General features: G+C 41.8%; 1 protein-coding gene across 4 annotated transcripts in view; it reads right to left on the reverse strand.

Annotated features, from left to right (window-relative positions):
- Window positions 1-217: 217 nt before the first annotated feature.
- The window catches only part of shroom1 (shroom family member 1), a 36,181-nt gene continuing 17,423 nt past the window's right edge, over window positions 218-18,975 (reverse strand). For 2 of the 4 annotated variants that reach the window (XM_011483183.4, XM_078930624.1), the window contains exons 2-9: window positions 6,595-9,432; window positions 6,321-6,507; window positions 6,167-6,219; window positions 5,173-5,775; window positions 4,443-5,024; window positions 3,919-4,027; window positions 3,207-3,479; window positions 218-2,130 (exon numbers count right to left, since the gene is read on the reverse strand). In XM_011483183.4, the coding sequence (XP_011481485.1) occupies window positions 1,876-2,130; window positions 3,207-3,479; window positions 3,919-4,027; window positions 4,443-5,024; window positions 5,173-5,775; window positions 6,167-6,219; window positions 6,321-6,507; window positions 6,595-9,242 (4,710 nt within the window). In that variant the 5' untranslated portion in view covers window positions 9,243-9,432 and the 3' untranslated portion in view covers window positions 218-1,875. Of the gene's footprint in view, window positions 2,131-3,206; window positions 3,480-3,918; window positions 4,028-4,442; window positions 5,025-5,172; window positions 5,776-6,166; window positions 6,220-6,320; window positions 6,508-6,594; window positions 9,433-12,139; window positions 12,390-16,992; window positions 17,089-18,975 lie in introns of those variants that run through there. The other 2 variants (XM_078930623.1, XM_004076123.5) reach the window with 2 other exon arrangements.

The following is an 18,975-nucleotide window of genomic DNA, read 5'->3' on the forward strand; positions in this document are numbered from 1 at the left end:
CTACTCAAATATCAGGTCTGGAAAGTCTACATATCAGCAGAAATATCTGGTATAACAAAGAAACAATGAGATAAAAATCCAAACCAACCAGCTTTTGCAGACTGATTACCTCAGCAGCAGCTATTTTTACACTGTTCAATGCGTGTCACACCTCCTGGTGCTCTTTCACTCTTTAAGAGCACATATCTTATGGATTGAAAAAAAACAACAACAGTCAGACAGTAAAAGCTTAATTTATTCACAACATTCCAAACACAAAATTTAAAACCCCAAATGGGCACAAACAGAAACCCTTGAGAAAGTGGGTGTTAAATATAGTGGAGAAGGTGGATTTTGAAATGAGTCCATCATCATTTCTGCCATCTGAAATGTCTTTTCTGTTCTCATCAGTGTCTATTACGCTTAAATTAAATCCTCCTTTGATTGTAGCTGAAATATTTCTTCCTCTGAAAGGGAAGTTTAGCAAATCCAGAAGGAAGATGAGGGTTAACCCCTGTGCTGGTCTTTGTGAGAGCTTGTCTTCACTTTCTCCTTCAGCCTCCATAAAGTTAGGTTTTTCACATATTTTAGGACTTCCAGCAGAAAACAAAGAGTCTTTCCAGTGCTGCAGCCCTGCGTTAGCACAAACGTTTGCTTAGCAGACAGGGGGGAAAGTCAGAACCTCTTTAAGGTTTCACCTTGTTTTTTTCAAATGTCTTTGCCTTTCTGAGTGACTAAATGCGTTTCGTTATGACCAAAACAATCAACCTGTTTAATTTCCTGAGGAACAAGATTGTATTTCCTGACTACACAAGATGTTTTGTTGAATGTTAACACAAACGTGAAGACAATTAGAGGCATGTGCAGAAGGCACATGAAAGAGGCCCAGATACCGTTCAGGTCCAAACAAAGATGCTCCTGGTGGTATTTGGGAGTCACTTTATTCAAAGGGGTTTAAAAAACAGCATTTCATACACAACAAGGCTGTGTAAAGTGAAGATTAAGGTGTCTAAAAAGGTCTACCCTGTGGAGGTAAAGCAGATCTGGGACGCTTATTTGACCATTTTCAAGTACTGAAAGTTGTTTTTGCAACAAAAAGACAAAATATGGAAATCTTCTGATGGAAAATCTGCACCTTAAAATTAAAGAGTTTTGGCTAAGAATTAAGAATCCATGGCAGGTCCACGTAGATCAGGATCTGACGATGACGTCACTACACCCCACTTCCTATTAAGAATGAAATGATCTTAACAACAGTTGTGTTAATTGTTCTCATGGACCTTTTAAAAAGACACTTTCACTGAAAAGATCCAAACTGAAGAAATGTGCATTTATGTAAATCTACAAAGTGCGTTTTTTTTTCATTCACCTTTTTTGGTTTGTAGTGCCTTCTTAATCTGAATACATTATAAAATATAAGAGCATTCAAAAAGATGAAATCTGCCCGGCTACAGTAGATTTTTACTGGCATGATACAGTACTTGTGAGGCTCCTAAAGCCGTTCCTTCTGCCGCGTTACAATCTTAAAGCTTGTAGGTTTTCTGCAGACTGAGGAGCCATCATGAAGAAAAGCACGACCATTTATGAAGTTCTAACGTGTTCTGCACAGCAGCTCTCAAACAAAAATAATTATCAGCTACAAAAACATTAAGGCAACGGCTTGATAGTGACGGACAGGACGTGATGCACTGGCTCTGTGTGATGAACGGGGTTGGAGCTTCAGTTTCAACAGTCTTTCTGCTGAGTCAGCATAGTGTTTAGAAAGTGGGTCCGGCTGAAGTTCTGTCAAGCATTTTGTAGCAAAGGGTTGCATCTCCTTGGACAAACAGAACCAGGAAAGTAGAGCTGAACACGTTTTCAGTTCAAGTACGACCAAAGCTTGTGTCCACGCCACTCTCACGGCTTCAGGCGGCTAGAAAGGGCCTCCAGCTGCTCCTCGCCCAGCCTCTGCTTCTCCTCCAAGTCCTTCAGGCGGATCAGAAGCGAAGCCTTGGTCTGCACAAAGCGTCTGTAGTCCTGCACCTGCTCCTCCGACAGCTGCCGGGACAGGAAGGTGGAGACCAGGTTCTCTCTGCGGTCCAAGTTATCCTTCAGGTCTTTGGCGTCATCCCTCTGTTTGCACAGCAGACGGTGGCGACTGTCCAGACATTCCTGCATACAAAAAAATCATTTCATTGGATATATTTGAACATTTATATTTCTTCTAGTCTTAAATAAAACTGCTATGAGAGTAAAAATCATTTCAGGAGATGCTTTTGCTTGAATTGAAAGTGACATTGTTTTTGATGAAGGAGAAAGTTTTACAGGACAGTCGGTGTAGTGTGGCCTTAAGTCAACAGAGGGCAGGGTAGAAACAAATGTCATCGAAACTGGGCAGGAGTTTCGGTGAGTCAGTGTAAATACCAGTGTTGCCGATAACAGCAGGAAAGCAAATGAGCCTCTAACAAGCCCTCAGTAAGCAGCACCCTCAGCCGTCACGTGTCTGCCCATGGACACACCAACAAAGAGCTCTTTCAGGAATAAATCTGCAGGTCTTATGGACATTAAATAAAAACCAACGAAACCCCACGTTTCAGCACATCATCCAGGGACACCCGTCACTTTTTGGCAAAGCTTGTTGTGGTTATTGAGACTGAATTCCAAAAACGCATGATCGTTCCAGTGAGCCAGCTCATTTAGGAACAGCAGTTTATCAAGCCTTATCTGCAAATGCCAGCTAAACTATTTGATCCAAACAGAGATAAGCTAAAAACAATTGGCAATTAAATTCCAATAAAGCCTGCAGCATGAAAACCACAGAGTGAGAAACCTTGACTCCAATTCAGCTGTCCTTTAACTTTCCCCAAGCGTTGTGTTTGAAGTATTAAATCGAACACTGACGCTGGGAAAGGGAGTCATCTGTTACCCAGTACCTCCAAATGAGCTGCTTGAAGTGATGAGTAAGGTTGCATGACAAAGCGTTACCCTACAGGCAGCAGCTGACAGTACGCTTTTTCCTTGCGTGTCTTTGTGTGTGTAAACAGCAGCTGTACACAGGAGGGAACAAAAGGCTGGCCTTCTAACCTGTCTAAGTTTGACTAGATTGAAGTGTTTACATAAACTGCATTGATAGAGAAAATAATTGTTGCATACCTGTGTATATAATGCAGATCTAGAAAACATGTAAAACGTTTTTTTTTTTTTAAAGGAAAATAAGTTTTTATAGGTCAAATAAGACGTTTCCTCACCTTTTCTTCTGCATCGGTGTTCTCATCCACGTTGCTCAGGGCGTTCTGCACTCGAGCCAGGCGGGCTGAGAGACACAGCAGCAGGTTCATCACCCTCTCCAGGTCTCCTATGAAGAGGTTATACCTCTCCTGCTCCACTGGCTGACAGCGCTCCTGCACCAGCACCTCCAGCACCTTCCCGCGCGCCGCGTTCTCCTGGACCTCCATCTGCAGGGCGCAGCGGCGCTCCTCCAGTGAGCGCAGGTGCGCCTCGATGTAGGAGACCAGCAGATGCTGCGAGCAGAGCCCAGACCAAAAAAAACAAGTCAAGAAGGCATTTCAAACTGGAGGGGAAACAGATACACTTCAAGGTGAGAGACTGCAGAGCAGCAAAGAGGAAGAAGCCCAAGCTCTACTAGCTTACCCAGACAGACAAGTGGGAGACACTGATAAGAAGCAGACAGTAAATCAGATGATGGGATGCAGAAAACAGCTAAAAATGGGTCAACTTAAGGCCAAACAGAATCCAGATGTCATTTATATACAGAAAAAGGAGCTCAAATAATCTAGATGTAGCTGTTTTTCCAAGTTTCTTTTTGGCATATTGACTAAGTAAAAGTATGAAGGGATCTCTATCCCTTTAATGAAGTTTTTACAGATAATTCATGACAAATAATCCCTATTAATTATGTGGAAATAACATTGTCTAATGGGTCATCAAACTAATACTTACCTTCATTTCAGAGATTTTATCTTTACATAGCACGTCTGCAGGCCGAGATTCCTGAATGTCAGACGCAGAATCGAAAGCAGACTTTTCAGGTCCTTCAACCATTACAGCGCTGCAAAAACAAACCCGCATGTGTCAATAAAGCCTTGATGATTCATGCAATCATTTCTGCCACCACAATACAGTTATGCTACGGAGACATTTACGCCAGCTCTTTTTAAATGTACTCAGATACAGGAGGAAAATAAAGAATCCATGAAAACAAAAAACTGTAATTTGGATTTCCAAATTTGCAAAGTGGTGTCGATTTACAAGACGCTAAGAAAATGAGGATTTTATTTTACTTGGCTCTGAAAATATTTAAACAGCATCTACATATTTATAAATTAAGCATATTGTCACCTATAGAAGTGACAAGTAAAGCACTGAGACAGTGGATCAACATGATTTGACGTGTTCTATTTTTAGACCACGTTTTATTATTTGACATTTCTTTTGTTTGTTCGCTCCACCACATTAGCATTCACCTTTCTGCAGTTCCCCTCTGCTCCTGCTTCCTCTTGTAGTGCTCCTCCATCAGCAGCGTGTCCTCTGACATCACCTGCTCCATAAGCATCAGGGCCGTCTTCCGATTGGCCAGAGGGAAGAGCACCCTGGCTAATGACTGGTCAGCTTTGACCACTGCCTCCACAAGCTCCTCCCACTGAGGTTTCTCATTGGGGTTTTCTACAGTCTCTCCCTCTGGTGTTCCCCTTTCCTCCGTCTTCTCTCCCACCGCCTTAGCTTCCATCCCCGGAAGCTTCTGCTCCTCCGCCTCCTGGTCGAGGTCGGCATCAGAGACAGGTGTGCAGACAGGCACAAAGGCTTCACTCGTCTGCTTCATGAGGTCTGAGCTGGGGAACTCGTCAAAAACGCTGTCCTCCAGCGGCGTCTGGGCTTCCTCTGAGGATTCTTCATTTGGAGGGAGATTCCACAGAAAAGGCTCTGTGGTGATGCCGCAGCTCAGAGGCACTTCATGGTTTGACTCAGGTGGTTGGAGGTTACTGCTGCTGTCATCGACATTCTGCTCCTTCTCTGCTCTACTCAAACCTGAAGAGGTCTTCTCTTTGCTGGAAATAAACACAGATGCTTCAATCAACCTTTGCTGATATCACTTTAAACATAATTGTGAGTCAGTTTGATTTAAAAAGTGGTGTGGGAAGGTCTACAAGCCAATCTGCTTCACAGCAGCAACGACTTTCTTCTGTTTATGCTTACCTGGAGCAAGATGGGGTTTCACAGGGAGGATTAGTCTGGGACACAATAGATTTGATCTTCATGTCACTGTCTAGGCCTCTGAAGTGAAGGATGGACTCTTTCCCTGACCCGAGTCCATCAGAAAGAGGTCCATGAGGCCCCAGACAAGCAGAGTGAGCTCTGAAATGGGAAGAGGAGGTGGAGGGTGGAGAGCAGGACCTGCTGGAGCTTTTCTCCTCAGCTATTGAATCCTCCACAGAGCTCTGCTGCGACAGTGGTTGCTTCTGGGTTTGGTTTTGGATCTGTTCCTGAGGGTTCTTCTGACAAATAAACTCTGGCTCCTTCACTGCTTGATTCTTCCTTCCTCTTTCATTCCACTGGGTTTCTTTTCCATGCCCACCTCGTGAAGCGCCGGCCTCGTCTCTTCCCGGTCCTCCGGGCCCGTTCGAAATCTTCTGTAGCTGATCAAGATGCTCAGAGCTTTTGCTCATGGCACACGGCTGAGTCATCTTTGACGTTCCGAGCTCTTCCATGGACTTTCCTCTCTGTGCCGCCACACGGACAGGAAGCGGGCCCCCAGAAAGTGGCTTTACCAGAGACTCTTCAACAGCATTCTTCTGGAAACTAAAATTAAAGATCAGATCTCAAATAGCAGGCAACACTGACGTAAATCTTGCAAACAGACAAAACATAATAACAGACAATGCACGCCTTGAATGCCACTTCAGTCGGCAGATATACAGCTCAATAAAAGCTGGATATTTGAATTTAAAACTGCACGTTTTTAAGGGTTTGTTTTTTTTCTTCTTCTGTGGTCGTCACATAAATCTACTGAAAGGAATGCTTGTTAGTTGGAGCATGTAGGTGTTGACTTTCAGATTTCACAAAGAATCAGACTGAGATTTATGATATATGATTACAGCACACACATCACTGACCTAATACTCTCCTGACCAAAAAAAAAAAAAAAAACCCAATAAAAATGTCCGAATTCATCTGGAGCACCAGTACATACCTCCTGGTTTCCATGGAGTCAACAGTTAGAAGATCTTCTGAATATTCATGTGCCTACAGACCCCGAAGAGACAAAATGAACCAGAGCTGTTTGAATTGGGTTTAAATTGGTTAAAACAGTTTACAGAAAGAGACTTGTCGGAAACGACAATGACCTGAAATGCATGTGGTGTGGATGTGGATCGGTTCCGGCACAAACCAGCAGATTCTTGCTGGTCCAACAGGCTCTCTGCTGAAGCAGATTTTGCCTGAGCTGAACCTCGACTCTGCCTCTGTCTGAATGGATTTTGCCGGCCAGCATATTGGCCTGAACAAGACTGTGCTGGTAAGAACTGGGCATATCTGGTTTGAGAGAAGTAGAGGATTATTCAATAATGAAATAATGCCTTAAGGAAAGACAGAAACTCTGTAAAAGTCAGCTTTTCATACCTCATGGAGCTTTGGGGGCAGTCCAGTATGCGGCCAGCAGAATGGGGTCTGTGCTTCTTTGCATTTCTTCCTTCGTGGTTCCCTGGTGTAGATCGAACACCCCAGTCAGACGGTTTCTCCCCCAGGGAGTGTCTTTGTCTTGGTTGGGAAGGTAACTGAGCCATAGGCTGCTGAGGCTCAGTTACTATGTGGCCCGTCTTACGTTCCATGTACTCCACCAGAGCCTTATGCCTGAAATGCTTGAGGTTAGTTTGTGAGGCCCCTGAGACTGACATGGCTCGACCTCTAGTCTCAAACATCTTTCTGCGTGATGCAACCAGTCCCTGGTCTCCTTGATGCACACGCTCCTCTTCCTCATATTCAGCTGTAAAAGGACTGTCGCTTTCATTGCCAAACGAACGGCAAACAGCGTGCTGGGGGCCCCCGTCAAGTTGGTTGAGTTTCTCTGGTTCAGAGTAGCATATCTTCTTTTGCTCTGGTGTAAGCCTCTTTCGACCCCCAATACGTGCCACCTGAGGCTGGGCCACATGTGCTGGCCTCCCATTCACTTTTTCAAAGTCTCTCTCCGTCATTTTTAGATTCTCACTTGCTTTTTCCTTGATGCTGCCCCTTTCGGTCTCCTCAGAAGTCACAGAAGGAGTGAGAGTGTCTGTGGAAGTCTCAGAGTCCTGTGATGAGGAGAAAGAGTGAATGCTTGTGGGTCTCTGTTCAGGTTTTAGCCTGGCCTGGTTTGGTAAAGACAGCTGCAAGTCCCTCCTTGTAAACGATGTCTCCCTCAGGACTTTCCGCTGAGCGTCCTTCAGCTTCTCTTTGTAATACTTTTTGAACGAATCGTCTAGAGTGTTGCAGGCAACAGAGGAAACTCCTCCTCTGTCGGTCATGACAGCATCATGTTGAGGAGGTCTCCCATCATTTACTCCAACATCTCCGTGGTCTTTCGTGCTAAAGCCAGATTCATTCTTAGGTTGTAGCACAGAAAGGTTTGCTCCAGTAAGATGGTACAGAAGAGGGGTTGTGTCTTTGTTGATCTTCTCACTGACAGCATCACAGAGTGTTTGTTCTTTCTCTTTCTTTGCAGGATCTTCTCTGTTGTTGTGGTTGGATTGGTCTTTGCTGAAAAGTGTGGAGAACTCTTTTTGTGGAGCTGCTGAAAGTGGTGGACCCTTCCTGTCAGGTCCACAATAGAAAATTGGACTGTCCAAAGTGTGGCGACCAATCTCTTGACTGTGCATGAAGTCCATATCCTCTAAACTGTCAAAAATTGGTGGGGACTGACTCAGGTGAGTTTGTCTGGGATTCTCCTGGTCCGAGATCTTGGACATCAGATCTTTTTTTCTAGACACAGGTGTAAATACCTCTCTTTTTTCTGGAATGGAAGAGCAGGAGCTTTCTTGGAAAGGTCTAAACATACTATCTAGTGTGCTGTGAGATCTCTCTTTATCTCTGTGCTGACGTCTCTCTAACAAAACAGAAATGTCCCTTCCATCCTCAGCCCCACTCGTTGAAGCAGAGTGCATCCTCAGACCAGATTCAGACATTTTGCACACTCCTGTAACAAAATAGAACTGTCCCTTATGTTGAATGCTGCCACTGATCAAATTCTGACCAGCATTCCAGGGGCTGGCACCTCGAGTTGGGTCCAACACTATCTGATCTTGAGCTGAATGTGCTCTTCTACGATAGGTTCCAGAATAGCTACTGTGTTTTTTGTGGTTCTCCCTGTCATATCCATCACTACTCAAAGATTCCCTGGGTGGTAAGTGGTTTGGCTGGCAATTTCTCCGGGGAGGTGATTTACTTAGAATGTTTGCTGGTCGCTGTTGCTCAGTGAGAGCCTTGTTATCAGTGATGAAAAGGTCCTCTGGAGTCATTCTGGTGTCTTTGTGATACTGTAGATGGCTCTGGTGGCTTGGTGGATTCTGGGCCTGTGGCTGTTCTTGTTTCACAGCTCTCCACACTGGATCACCGTTGAAGCTTGGGCTGTTATTGTCTTGGTTAGCAGTTTCAGATTTGGGAGGAAGGCCACAGGGAATGAGCTGAGAATGGGATCTGGAGTTCTGTTGAGGTTTTGGTTGCTGAGGTTGTAGCTCTGTACTGTGGTGTACCCTGCTGTTTTCCAGATTTTTTGTGGCTATGTAACTGTCAAGGCGTGCTGGGATTGGAGGGGGAGGAGAATGAGGTTGGCCACCTTGAGATGGATTTCTGGAATGTGCATGTTGTGTAGATAGTGTTTTGTTGTTGCCGTGAAGGTTGTTGTCGGTGTTTTCACTCTGATGGTTTATATTAGTGCTATTGTGATATTGCTGTGAGATAGCCTCAACGGAACGATAGAGCTGGTCCATGGTCTTTGATTCAGAGTGAAGAATCTGGGCTGGCCGGTACAAGGACTTCACACACCCAAGTTCAGCATAGTGGCTGAAAGAGTTGGGCTGCAGCTCATCCTGGAGGAATGGAGAGGGGTAGTCTGGGGCAGTAGATCCACCAGAGAAGGAGCTGTAAGCGGAGTCTCCTTTGCCGTGTTGGTGGTGGGCAAGTTGCTCGATGATGCTGCTGCTGGACTTGGCTGGGGAAAGCCGGCTGACAGGCAGGCTCAGAGGATGCAAGTCCACGTTGCTCATTCTGTCAAAGTGCAAGCTGTAGGAATCCATGAAGGAACGGGGCAAATGTCAGGAAGGGAAGGGTACGGTTTCTGGATGTGGTAGGTGAGTACGCAGGCCAACGCATGTGCGCTTTGTGAGCAAAACTGATGAAGATGCCACCAGCACATTTGCCTGTCCCACTTGCCACTGATTAGGTCATTTTCCTGGCTCTTCCAGAGCTTCTTGAACACGTTTATCCCTGGGGTAAAAAACACAAAACACACAGAAAACTGACTTTCATGTAAAAAGGTTTACTGAGAACTACTCTCAAGGGTAATCATTTGACAAAGCATGCATGTTTAAAATGAAAATGGAAGTGGAAAAATGTGTTCTGCCAAGCTGAGAATCTTACACAAACATTAATGTTTATCTAAGATTTTTCACCTGGTGAGCCTTCAGTTTAACAGAATTGACTTTCTCGTAAAAAAAAAAAAGCTAACTTCATGCTTCTTCTTCTTCGCTGCATGCATGGCAGAAATAGTTTACGAAGAAAGTTTACAGTGTTACCTGGCAAGACGTCCAAAACCCGAATCCAAGACAACCACCCTCCCCTAAGTTTCAAACATTTGTGTGGGTTGACACACGTTTTACAAAAATATTTGACAAAGACATCACCTAATAAAATATTTTGAATAATATAGTATTTATTATACTTTGTTGTGTCACTTCTACTTTGTTCACAGCAGTGTGCTTTTGTAGGCCAGCATCACTCTGTGCTGTTTCACATCAACAAAGCCTTTAATTAGAGGCCTTGAGATTGGTGTGCACTTTGCAGCAGGCACATGAAAAAATGAGAGGTATGCCTAATGAAATATCTGGGGTTTAGTCTTGTGACAGCTAGAACACATTGTAAGACAGCAATGTGGCAGGCTGACCTCCCTGAGCTTTTCTTTCTATTATTCATGAGAACCTCAGGTTTTTGCCAACTCACTTTTGTGCATTTATTCACTATTTAGATGTAATGACATAAGCACCGATGTCCACTTTATTAAGGCATAAAGAAACATTGAAATAAATATTTTTTGTAGTTTTAATCACTTTGAGCTATAGCTTTATGTGGATTTAACTCTTTATGAGGCACATCACTACCATCCCAGTTAACAACTCATTAATAAGATGTTAGGAACTGTTATATGTAAATATTTAATAAACATGACAAAAAATGTGAACTTGGAGGGCAAGAAAGGAGTTTCAAAACAGATGGCCTGTCAATAAGGAACTGAAAACTAAACATGTGTATATGCTGTGGAGAATTAACAGAAAATAAAAACAGCTGTGAATGATAATGAATGTAAAGTGACGGTAACAGAGAGACAACTCATAACAGAACCTGACCAAAAACCAAAAGGTATCACTGTACTGACAAACTTAAATGTATCATCCTCACACTAAAATAAACATTATTAAAGGAAATTTGTCAAGCATATTGCTGTATTGCTGTAGCAAGTCTGTTTACCACACAATATAAATTCAGTAAATACGTAAAATTTCGAGGAAATCAGTAGTCTTGGAACCATAGGTTGGTCCTGTAAACCAAGCTCCCAGTAAAAATAAACAACACTACTTGTCATTTATGATACTGAAATTTAATAGGAACTCTATGGATCGTTTTTAATAAGAGTTTATTGATACAAATAAAAAAGATGGAAGTCTTGAGTCATCAGCAACAACTCTAGAAACCTGTTGATCCTAAAATGAACCACTGCAGGTTAATGACGGGTTCAGACTAATGACAGTGCTCTGCAATGACCAACACACTGTTGTAATCGGGATTTAGTTCTATTACTTCATGCTCCTACAACGATAAATGATACAACCAAAAGACAACCAGACAGCTCAGTCTCAAACCAGAGGCATCTGAGTGATGGGAAAAGCAGGATAACTTAATCGCTGCAGAACCTTTAAAGAAAGGCAAAAATCTAGCATCTTTGCAATACAGCAACATAACAGTAAATAAAAAATTCTATGATTTCTTCATTAAGTGTTCCTGTTTTCACAAAAAAATCCTCTAACTTGTTGGCATTAAATTCCTCCAGTTTCTTGAGTTATAACCAGCTCCCCTGAAAATGTAAAGCCTCAGAGGCAAAGTAATAAGCCCCCCCAGGTTAATGATAGGTTTAAGACTCTAATGACAGTGCTCTGAAGTGACCCACATACTTTTCATTGGCTTTGTTATCATGCCTAAAGCTATATTCATGCCGTGCATATACAAAGGTAATAGATACTAGTTGAACAACAATGCTTGATACACAATGACAAAGCAGTATTTATTTATTTAGCCCATATTTTTAATATGCAGAGTACAGTTTCTTATTTACAGTACTGGGTTGGCTTCAAATTCGGCCAGGTGAGTGATGGGAAAACCAACAAATCCTGTTCACAACATGAGGTTATTGTTTTATTTAAAGTCATTTCTAATAAACTGCATGCTTTGTGCTGGGAAATGTGCATGAAGGATTAGTATCAGTGGTCACTTTTTGCATACGGACTAAAATTTGCATGCCACTGTGTAATGGGGGGGACTCTGTGAGCTTATATGTATGTGTGCAGCTTTCTGGTCTCCTCTCTCCTCTGAGAAGGGAGACAGAGGCTCCCCAAACAGAGGAGCACTCGAGTGGAAGTGATGGAGGGGACAGGCAGTGACAAAATGTACAGAGAACCAAAAAGTGGGGAGAGAGGACAAGGCACAGACAAATACTCTCGCACGCAAGCCACAACAGCAAGAGACAGCAGAGGCCAACAATGACAGCAGAAAAGCAGAGCACAAGTTGCATGAATGGCATCATCTGAGACAATGGTGAAGTGGAGCGTGGGGAACTACTGAGAACTGAACTCCCTTAAGGCTGGACTGAAAGTTTGTAACATCAGAGCCTCATTATTTAGAAGAGAAAAAAGAAAAAACTTACCCAATCTTACAGTTTATGCCATTGGCTTTCCTGATTCCCATCTAAAACAAAAACAAAAAAGCAAGCCTCCCCTTGGTTCTTCTCAACAAAAACACCTCTTTGACTGAAGAGTGACCAGACCAAGTTACCAGGAGAGCCAGAAATAAGAGAGAAGATTTTTAGAGGGTCCCTCCTTCCCCCACTGGGACCCAAGGCTGCCTAGTGGGAGCCATTGATTGGCCAGCCGATGACGTCCGGCTCTCCGATGCACAATGAGCGCAGCGGAGGGAATATTTCACTGCTGCAGATAGCCACTAGTGCAGCCGGCTGCCTGAACAACAGGGAGAGAAAGGGGGGCAAAGTAAAAAAAAAAAAGAGGCCTCGCATTCCTGGCTAGCTTCAAAGACGGAGCAGAGCTGGGGCACCATTCATTCCCAAGGCCCTGAGCCTGGCACATGGAGACTAGCCAAGGCAAGGAGGAGAAGAGAAGAGAAGAGAAGAGAAGAGAAGAGAAGAGAAGAGAAGAGAAGAGAAGAGAAGAGAAGAGAAGAGAAGAGAAGAGAAGAGAAGAGAAGAGAAGAGAAGAGAAGAGAAGAGAAGAGAAGAGAAGAGAAGAGAAGAGAAGAGAGGGGTAAAATGGATAGATGGGTAACCCCCCTACCTCGAATCAACAGGAAAAAAAGCTGATACCTCATACCGTGAAGTATTGCCAACTTTCACCTTGGTTATTCTTGTATTTCCTATTAGTTTACCTTCTTTTTCCATCCCTACCAACATAAAAATTAAATAAACCCACAGCGTTCCCATGCTCTTATTATCAACCTCTTTTTACTTGGAAAAAGTCCAAATTCACAGCAAAGTTTTGCTGATTGAACCAAACAGACACATGACAATTCAGTTTAAAGGGCCTTCTCTGTTGTTTTCACAAAGTGCTCATAGCATGCCGTGAACCAACTGGACCTCCTTCACAATGGTCAATCTCTCTAACAAGGTCAGCTTTCAGAACTCCCTTGTGATTGTTTGGTGTCACAAAGACCCCTGTTGCCTTCTCTATTGTTTTGTGTTGAGGCTGGCAGTATTGGTGTTTAACTACGCAGTATTTGTGACTGCTCAGTGTCAGACAAAGTGGAGCAAAGAGCTGTTTATTTGGGAGTTATAGCTGCTGACAGACGGTTAAAATACATATTTACTGGAACATAAAGGGGTATGTCTACAAAGAACTCTAAAAACCCCAACAATTTAATGAGTTTTATTAATACTAAACATGTTCCAGAAAGGTGTCAAACTGGAACACATTTTCTTAAGGATGTTAGAATCATAGAGCAAAGAGGAGAAAGACAGCAAATGAGATAAGGTTGGTTTAGAGAGGAGGAAAAGAAAGGATAAGAGGGAGATGATAACTTATTTTAATTGCTTTTTCATTTTTCCTTTGGCGATTGGCAATTATGAGTTCCTTGACCTAAAGCAGACAGCCATGAGTCTGGACCACCACCAGGCTCCGTGAGGCTCATACAGAACACCTAGCTAGGTCCGAAAGCTCAGTAGCTGTGACAGAGGAAATTATACAGACTGTTGTTGTGCATCAAAATGCATTAAAAAAAAGACTCTTATTTGGCATCCTTGTAGCTGCTTCATTATTCTTGAAGACTAACAGCCAAGTAGAATGAAATATTATTCCAGTTAACAAGCTTTATTGAGAGTAAAAAAAAAAAAAACACACCAAATTGCTTCAAAGTTACAGTGACAAAGTTAAAGTTCCAGTAAGATTTAAACTCTGATGGAAATTGTGTTTTTAACATGTTCTTGTGGCATTTTTGTCATGAAGAAAATTAAACTAAAATTTAATTTCCAAGTATTTCTTTAATCGAATCAAGAGCAGATGAAAAAATACTGTTGGAAAAAACTTGTAGCTGTGATGTAGAAGCTACCACAGCAAGCCCTGCTCCACTCCATTCTGATGCATCCACTTGTAGACAAATAGACCCACGCACGTCTTTGTTATCCTCGTCCGAGCTGCCATCTGGCTCAAAACTGTATGGCTGGATTGCTACAATTTTGCTTGCCATTTTTGTTGCACCAGTACCGTTAGGTTGTGAGGGGCTGTAAGCTAGCGGGAGGGCGCGTTAACAGATAGATGACAGGAAATGGGAGCAGGCGTACTCCATTCCAACAGTCCCGCCCACAACTCAAAGATGAATTTCTAATGAACTCCTGCTGCTCTGCAGAAACTATGTCCCAGAAAACACAAATTTTCTGATTTTGGCCAAGAAAACAGCAAAATCATATTTAAAAGACAATTGGAAACACGTTTACAATAGAGTGGGACTTTAAGGCACAAAAAGCTGCCAATAGACCTGAAAAAGGCCTAAAGATGTCTAGTACTGGACCTCAAAAGCCTCATCTGTAAACTGATGTTACCTTTCTGTAAGACAGAGATCCATCCTTAAAAACCCCAATGGACAGATATAAACAATATAAAAGACACAAAGAAAAACTTGAAAGATGACTGCAAAGAAAGATTTGCAGCAAAGTTTATAAAAAACAATATTTCAACCATTTTCTGAATATAATAAACACCTTTTTTTTTTGCTCATAAGATGTCTATTAGATGGGAAAAACGTATCAGGTTGTGTTTTTGGTACGCTTTCTGTAGGAGACAGAAAGTGTAATGTTGTCGTAGCAGCAGCACGCTTGTGAAAGTCATTATGCTGAATGACCAACATTATTGTGTCCTCCTGTGCTTGATCAAACAGAGGCAAAGAGGAAGCCAGTTTGAAAAGGTGGAAGTGCTGTGGCTTAAGCACTGAAAGCGTGAAGTGTGTTGTTGTGTGAAAAGGAAAAGAACTGACAACTGAAGGCTTGCTTCTTTAGTCTGTATGTCAAACAAAAAAACACCTTTGTCTGGTGCATATGTACAAGGGCCAGAAACTGTGGCGGAGTGTTGCTGGGCAGTGCTCACATAAGTGTTAGAAATCTCAAGCAGACCAAGACAAGCTGTCACACTCTAATAAGCTCTACATTCCTGCCCTGATCTGCCCTAAATACTTGTTTGACAATGTCAACCTTTGGTCTACTTGATTTAATGTTTTTATTAAGGTTTTGATTCAAAATTGTAGATATATTTACACTTTTTACTTAAGATTGAACTTAGGGATGATGCTTCTGTGGCTGCATTGCAAGGATCGTAAGATGGCAAAAGAAACCCAACAAAGGGCAACCAGGTGAACAGGAGTTTAAAAACAAAGCTACTAAATATTTCTCTCCAACCTGTAGTAAACCATTAACAGGAGAAAAACATTATGTTTCCCCTAGAAATGCCTCAACAAATGACAAACTTCCCTTTCAACTGGCCTCTGCAAAGACAGTTACTTTTGTATTAAGGACTCCCGAGGGATTTGCAATATGATCTTGCAAGTTTAACTGGATACTGTACAAAATTCCTCTGCACTGGAATAGTATGCAGCTGCAGGCCACAGGAGGTTTTTCTTTTTTTATGGCTTAATTCTAGAAATGTTGAACACCAAACATTTATTTTGGAAAGTTATTACGTTTTAACTTTCAGAAAAACACACAGCTGAGTCCAAAAAACAGAAACTCCTATTGTTGCAAAGCAACTTCGACTAAAACATTAAGTCAATATTTTCAAATTGGCATTCTATATCTGATTAAAAAAAACTAGTGTTGAAGAAATTGCTTTTCACCAAGTCTTACAAGCATTACATGATACAAAATGTGTCTTTATTCACAGATGTGACTTGACTTCAACAAGTGTTTGAATAAGTATATGTTTTGAGATTTTTATTCATAAGTTTGTATTACAACTGATTGTTTAACACACAATAAATAAAGTTTTATTTAGAAGACAAACTTAGTTTTTTCCCTGGGTTGCATTTAGAGGAACAAAAGTTTTTGGATTGCTTTTAGAAGCAAACACAGTAAAAATGTTCTGTGCTGAAAGGAAAGACCAGTTTGGCATACGTTTTGTTTTTTAAAAGACACATTTAACAAACCTTTGCTCAAAAATACACTTTAATAGAGATGCAAGGCATACTATTAACTAGGCCTGGGCGGAAAATGGATTGAATGACTTAATTCAAATTTTTTGTTATGGGCGATTTCAAAATTAACTAAATCGAGTTTTTGTGTAATGGCGCATTTTTGGCTCCTCAGAGCTTCCGTAGCGTTAGTTTCAGACGGCGGTATGACAAGAGACAAACAACAACATCATAGCACCACGAAAAAGCAAGCGACAACATGGCTATCGGTGAGAGTGGGAAGTTTGTTCCCAAGAAAGGAATAAAATCATCTGTTGTTTGGAACTGGTATGGGTTTACTGCCACAGACGTGGAGGAAGAGACCCCCCCCCCCCCCCCCCCACGCTGCTACATTTGCCTAAAGACCATCGCAGTCAAAGGCAGCAGCACCACAAACCTATTCCAACATCTGGGGAAACCTTTTATTACTGTTCTCCTTCACTCCGTAACACAAAACATGAAAGTGCACCTCCAACACTTGTGCACGCTCTCACTCACTGTCGCGCGGCACACGCTCATTCCTCTTACATACGCAGCGTGCTAACACACACACACACACACACCCACACACACATAGTCATTCTACAACACCTACATAGTTAGTTCATTAGTTAGATAGTTAGTAGTTAGTTGTTACTGTTATTTGTTAATAAAGAACAGTGTGTTGTCATTATTACTTGTACCAGTATTAATTTGCGATGCGGCCGCCGAAGGATTTTGTGTTTGGCGGTGTAGACCGCGACTCCTGCTGCTTCAGCAGCGCGGTGATCAAAAATGACACACCATCACAGCTCTAGTTTATATCTTGTGGGACCAAAAAAAATGCGACTTCTCCAGTACCGATAGCAGAACCGTTGATGTCAGATCTTACGGAGACTGCGGTCTTGAAGAATGTTGCCCCGGGGTTCGTTCAATACCGGGGCTCGGTCCCCATCCCTGGGAAAGGGGCACAGTGGAGAACAATCACCGAAGCGGTCGCTTTGCATATAGTCAAAGACATGGTACCAATATATACCGTGGAGAAGACTGGGTTTATTAATTTAATTAAAACCTTAGACCCCAGATATGAGCTGTATTGTTAATCCTTTAGAAAATGGTGCTACTCTCAAGGTGAATGTTTGTCTCCTTTTAGTCTAGACTATAAAATGTGACTTAAAACACAGCTGGGACTTTGATTCCAAGAGTGTGTTCATTTATTTATTACTCATCCCAGAAATGGGAGTTACATTTGTCTTCCGTTTATAAAATAAAGGCAAAACTTGCTTTAAGTTGTCTGCCGTTTGTACTTACTGCTTTCCATCAGTATGTGTGATTGTGTTTGTGTGTGTGTGTGGGGGGGGGGGGGGGGGGGGGGGATCGGAAATCGAATTTAAAAAGGCCATATCGCCCAGCCCTACTATTAACTAGAACTATATTTTAGCAATGTAATAAATAAATAAATCAGCCCATTTCTAACTATTCCGGCTCAAAACTTTTGTTTCATGTCTATCTAACATCAATACCTGCTTTATTTTGAGAAAGGTCACAGTGGTTCCTGGTGCTTATCCACTCTTTTACAAGGCAAAGTACATCAGTAATATTTAAAACCCAAAATACGTTAGCAAGCATTAGACATATTATTTACACAGGAAAACATAAAAAGAAGTTTTAAATGATGTCATATATTGCAGTATTTTGAAATGTTTGCAGATTGTTTATGACCACAGAGCAGCAGCAAGACTTCACACTAGTTTGTTCAGCGTCTTAGTGTTGGATTGTCATTCTGACAGATGAACCCTGCACTGTGAGAGGGCTGGCACTGAGTGACTTCACCACCAGGTTTATCGCAGGGGAACGCAGACTCTTACAGGACAAGTGTTGTTGCCATGACACAACCACTCATTCATTACTCTCAAAAAAACATGCTGAGAAGAAGGGCCATACATTTTAAATCTGAACACTCAGGAAAAAAGAAGACGTCATAGTGGAATTTTTAACTCCATTATGACTGTAAATACATCATGTTTTACAAAAAAAATACAAATGTTGATAAGCAATTAGTATTCTAAGAAAAACGGTTCTGAGATACTTTAAAAAACCCACAAAAAATAGGAATTATCTGTAAAAAACTTATTTGGAAGACATGGTGAAAAATCCAAAGCAAAACACTCTCATCTGATCCAGCTAAATGATGCTCCAACTAATCATTTATCAGATCATATTTAACGCAAACTCTGAATGTTAATCTTTTAGAATCAAGAATGTTAAAAACCCACTCTGAAGGAAATTGGTGTTTTTAACATGTTCTTGTCGAATTTTTTTTCATGATGGAGGACATAAATAAAGAAAATTAAGCTCTAAATTGCATTTCTGAGTTATTTTTTTTCAAATTGATGTTATTCAGGAGAAGATGAAAAAATGCCATTTGAATGTGCTTGTAGCTGTGAAATACTGCGACATACTGCTTCGCTCCATTCTGATGCATCCGCTTGTAGACGACTACAGTAAATCCCTTGTTTTTCGCGGGGGTTACGTTCCAAAAAGAACCCGTGATAGGCAAAATCCGTGAAATAGAAATCTTTATATTTTTTTACAATTATTATACAATTAAATACTCTATTATACATTGAAAAGAAACAACAAACCATTTTACAAGCTCACGCATTTGTTTCACAACTAAAAGTACTTTAGAAACTTTTTTTCAACAAATAACTTCTGTACTGTACTGACAAATAATAACTTTAATCATTGATGTGAACAGAAGGCTTCAAATTGCGGAGATTAGCCCCGCCCACCGCGACCCGAGTAATTTGATTAGACGGGAGAAAATTTAAAATGATTATG

The sequence above is a fragment of the Oryzias latipes genome, chromosome 14, assembly GCF_053564925.1.
Source record: "Oryzias latipes strain Hd-rR chromosome 14, Olatipes_Hd-rR_3.1".
In the NCBI taxonomy this organism is placed as follows: Eukaryota; Metazoa; Chordata; class Actinopteri; order Beloniformes; family Adrianichthyidae; genus Oryzias; species Oryzias latipes.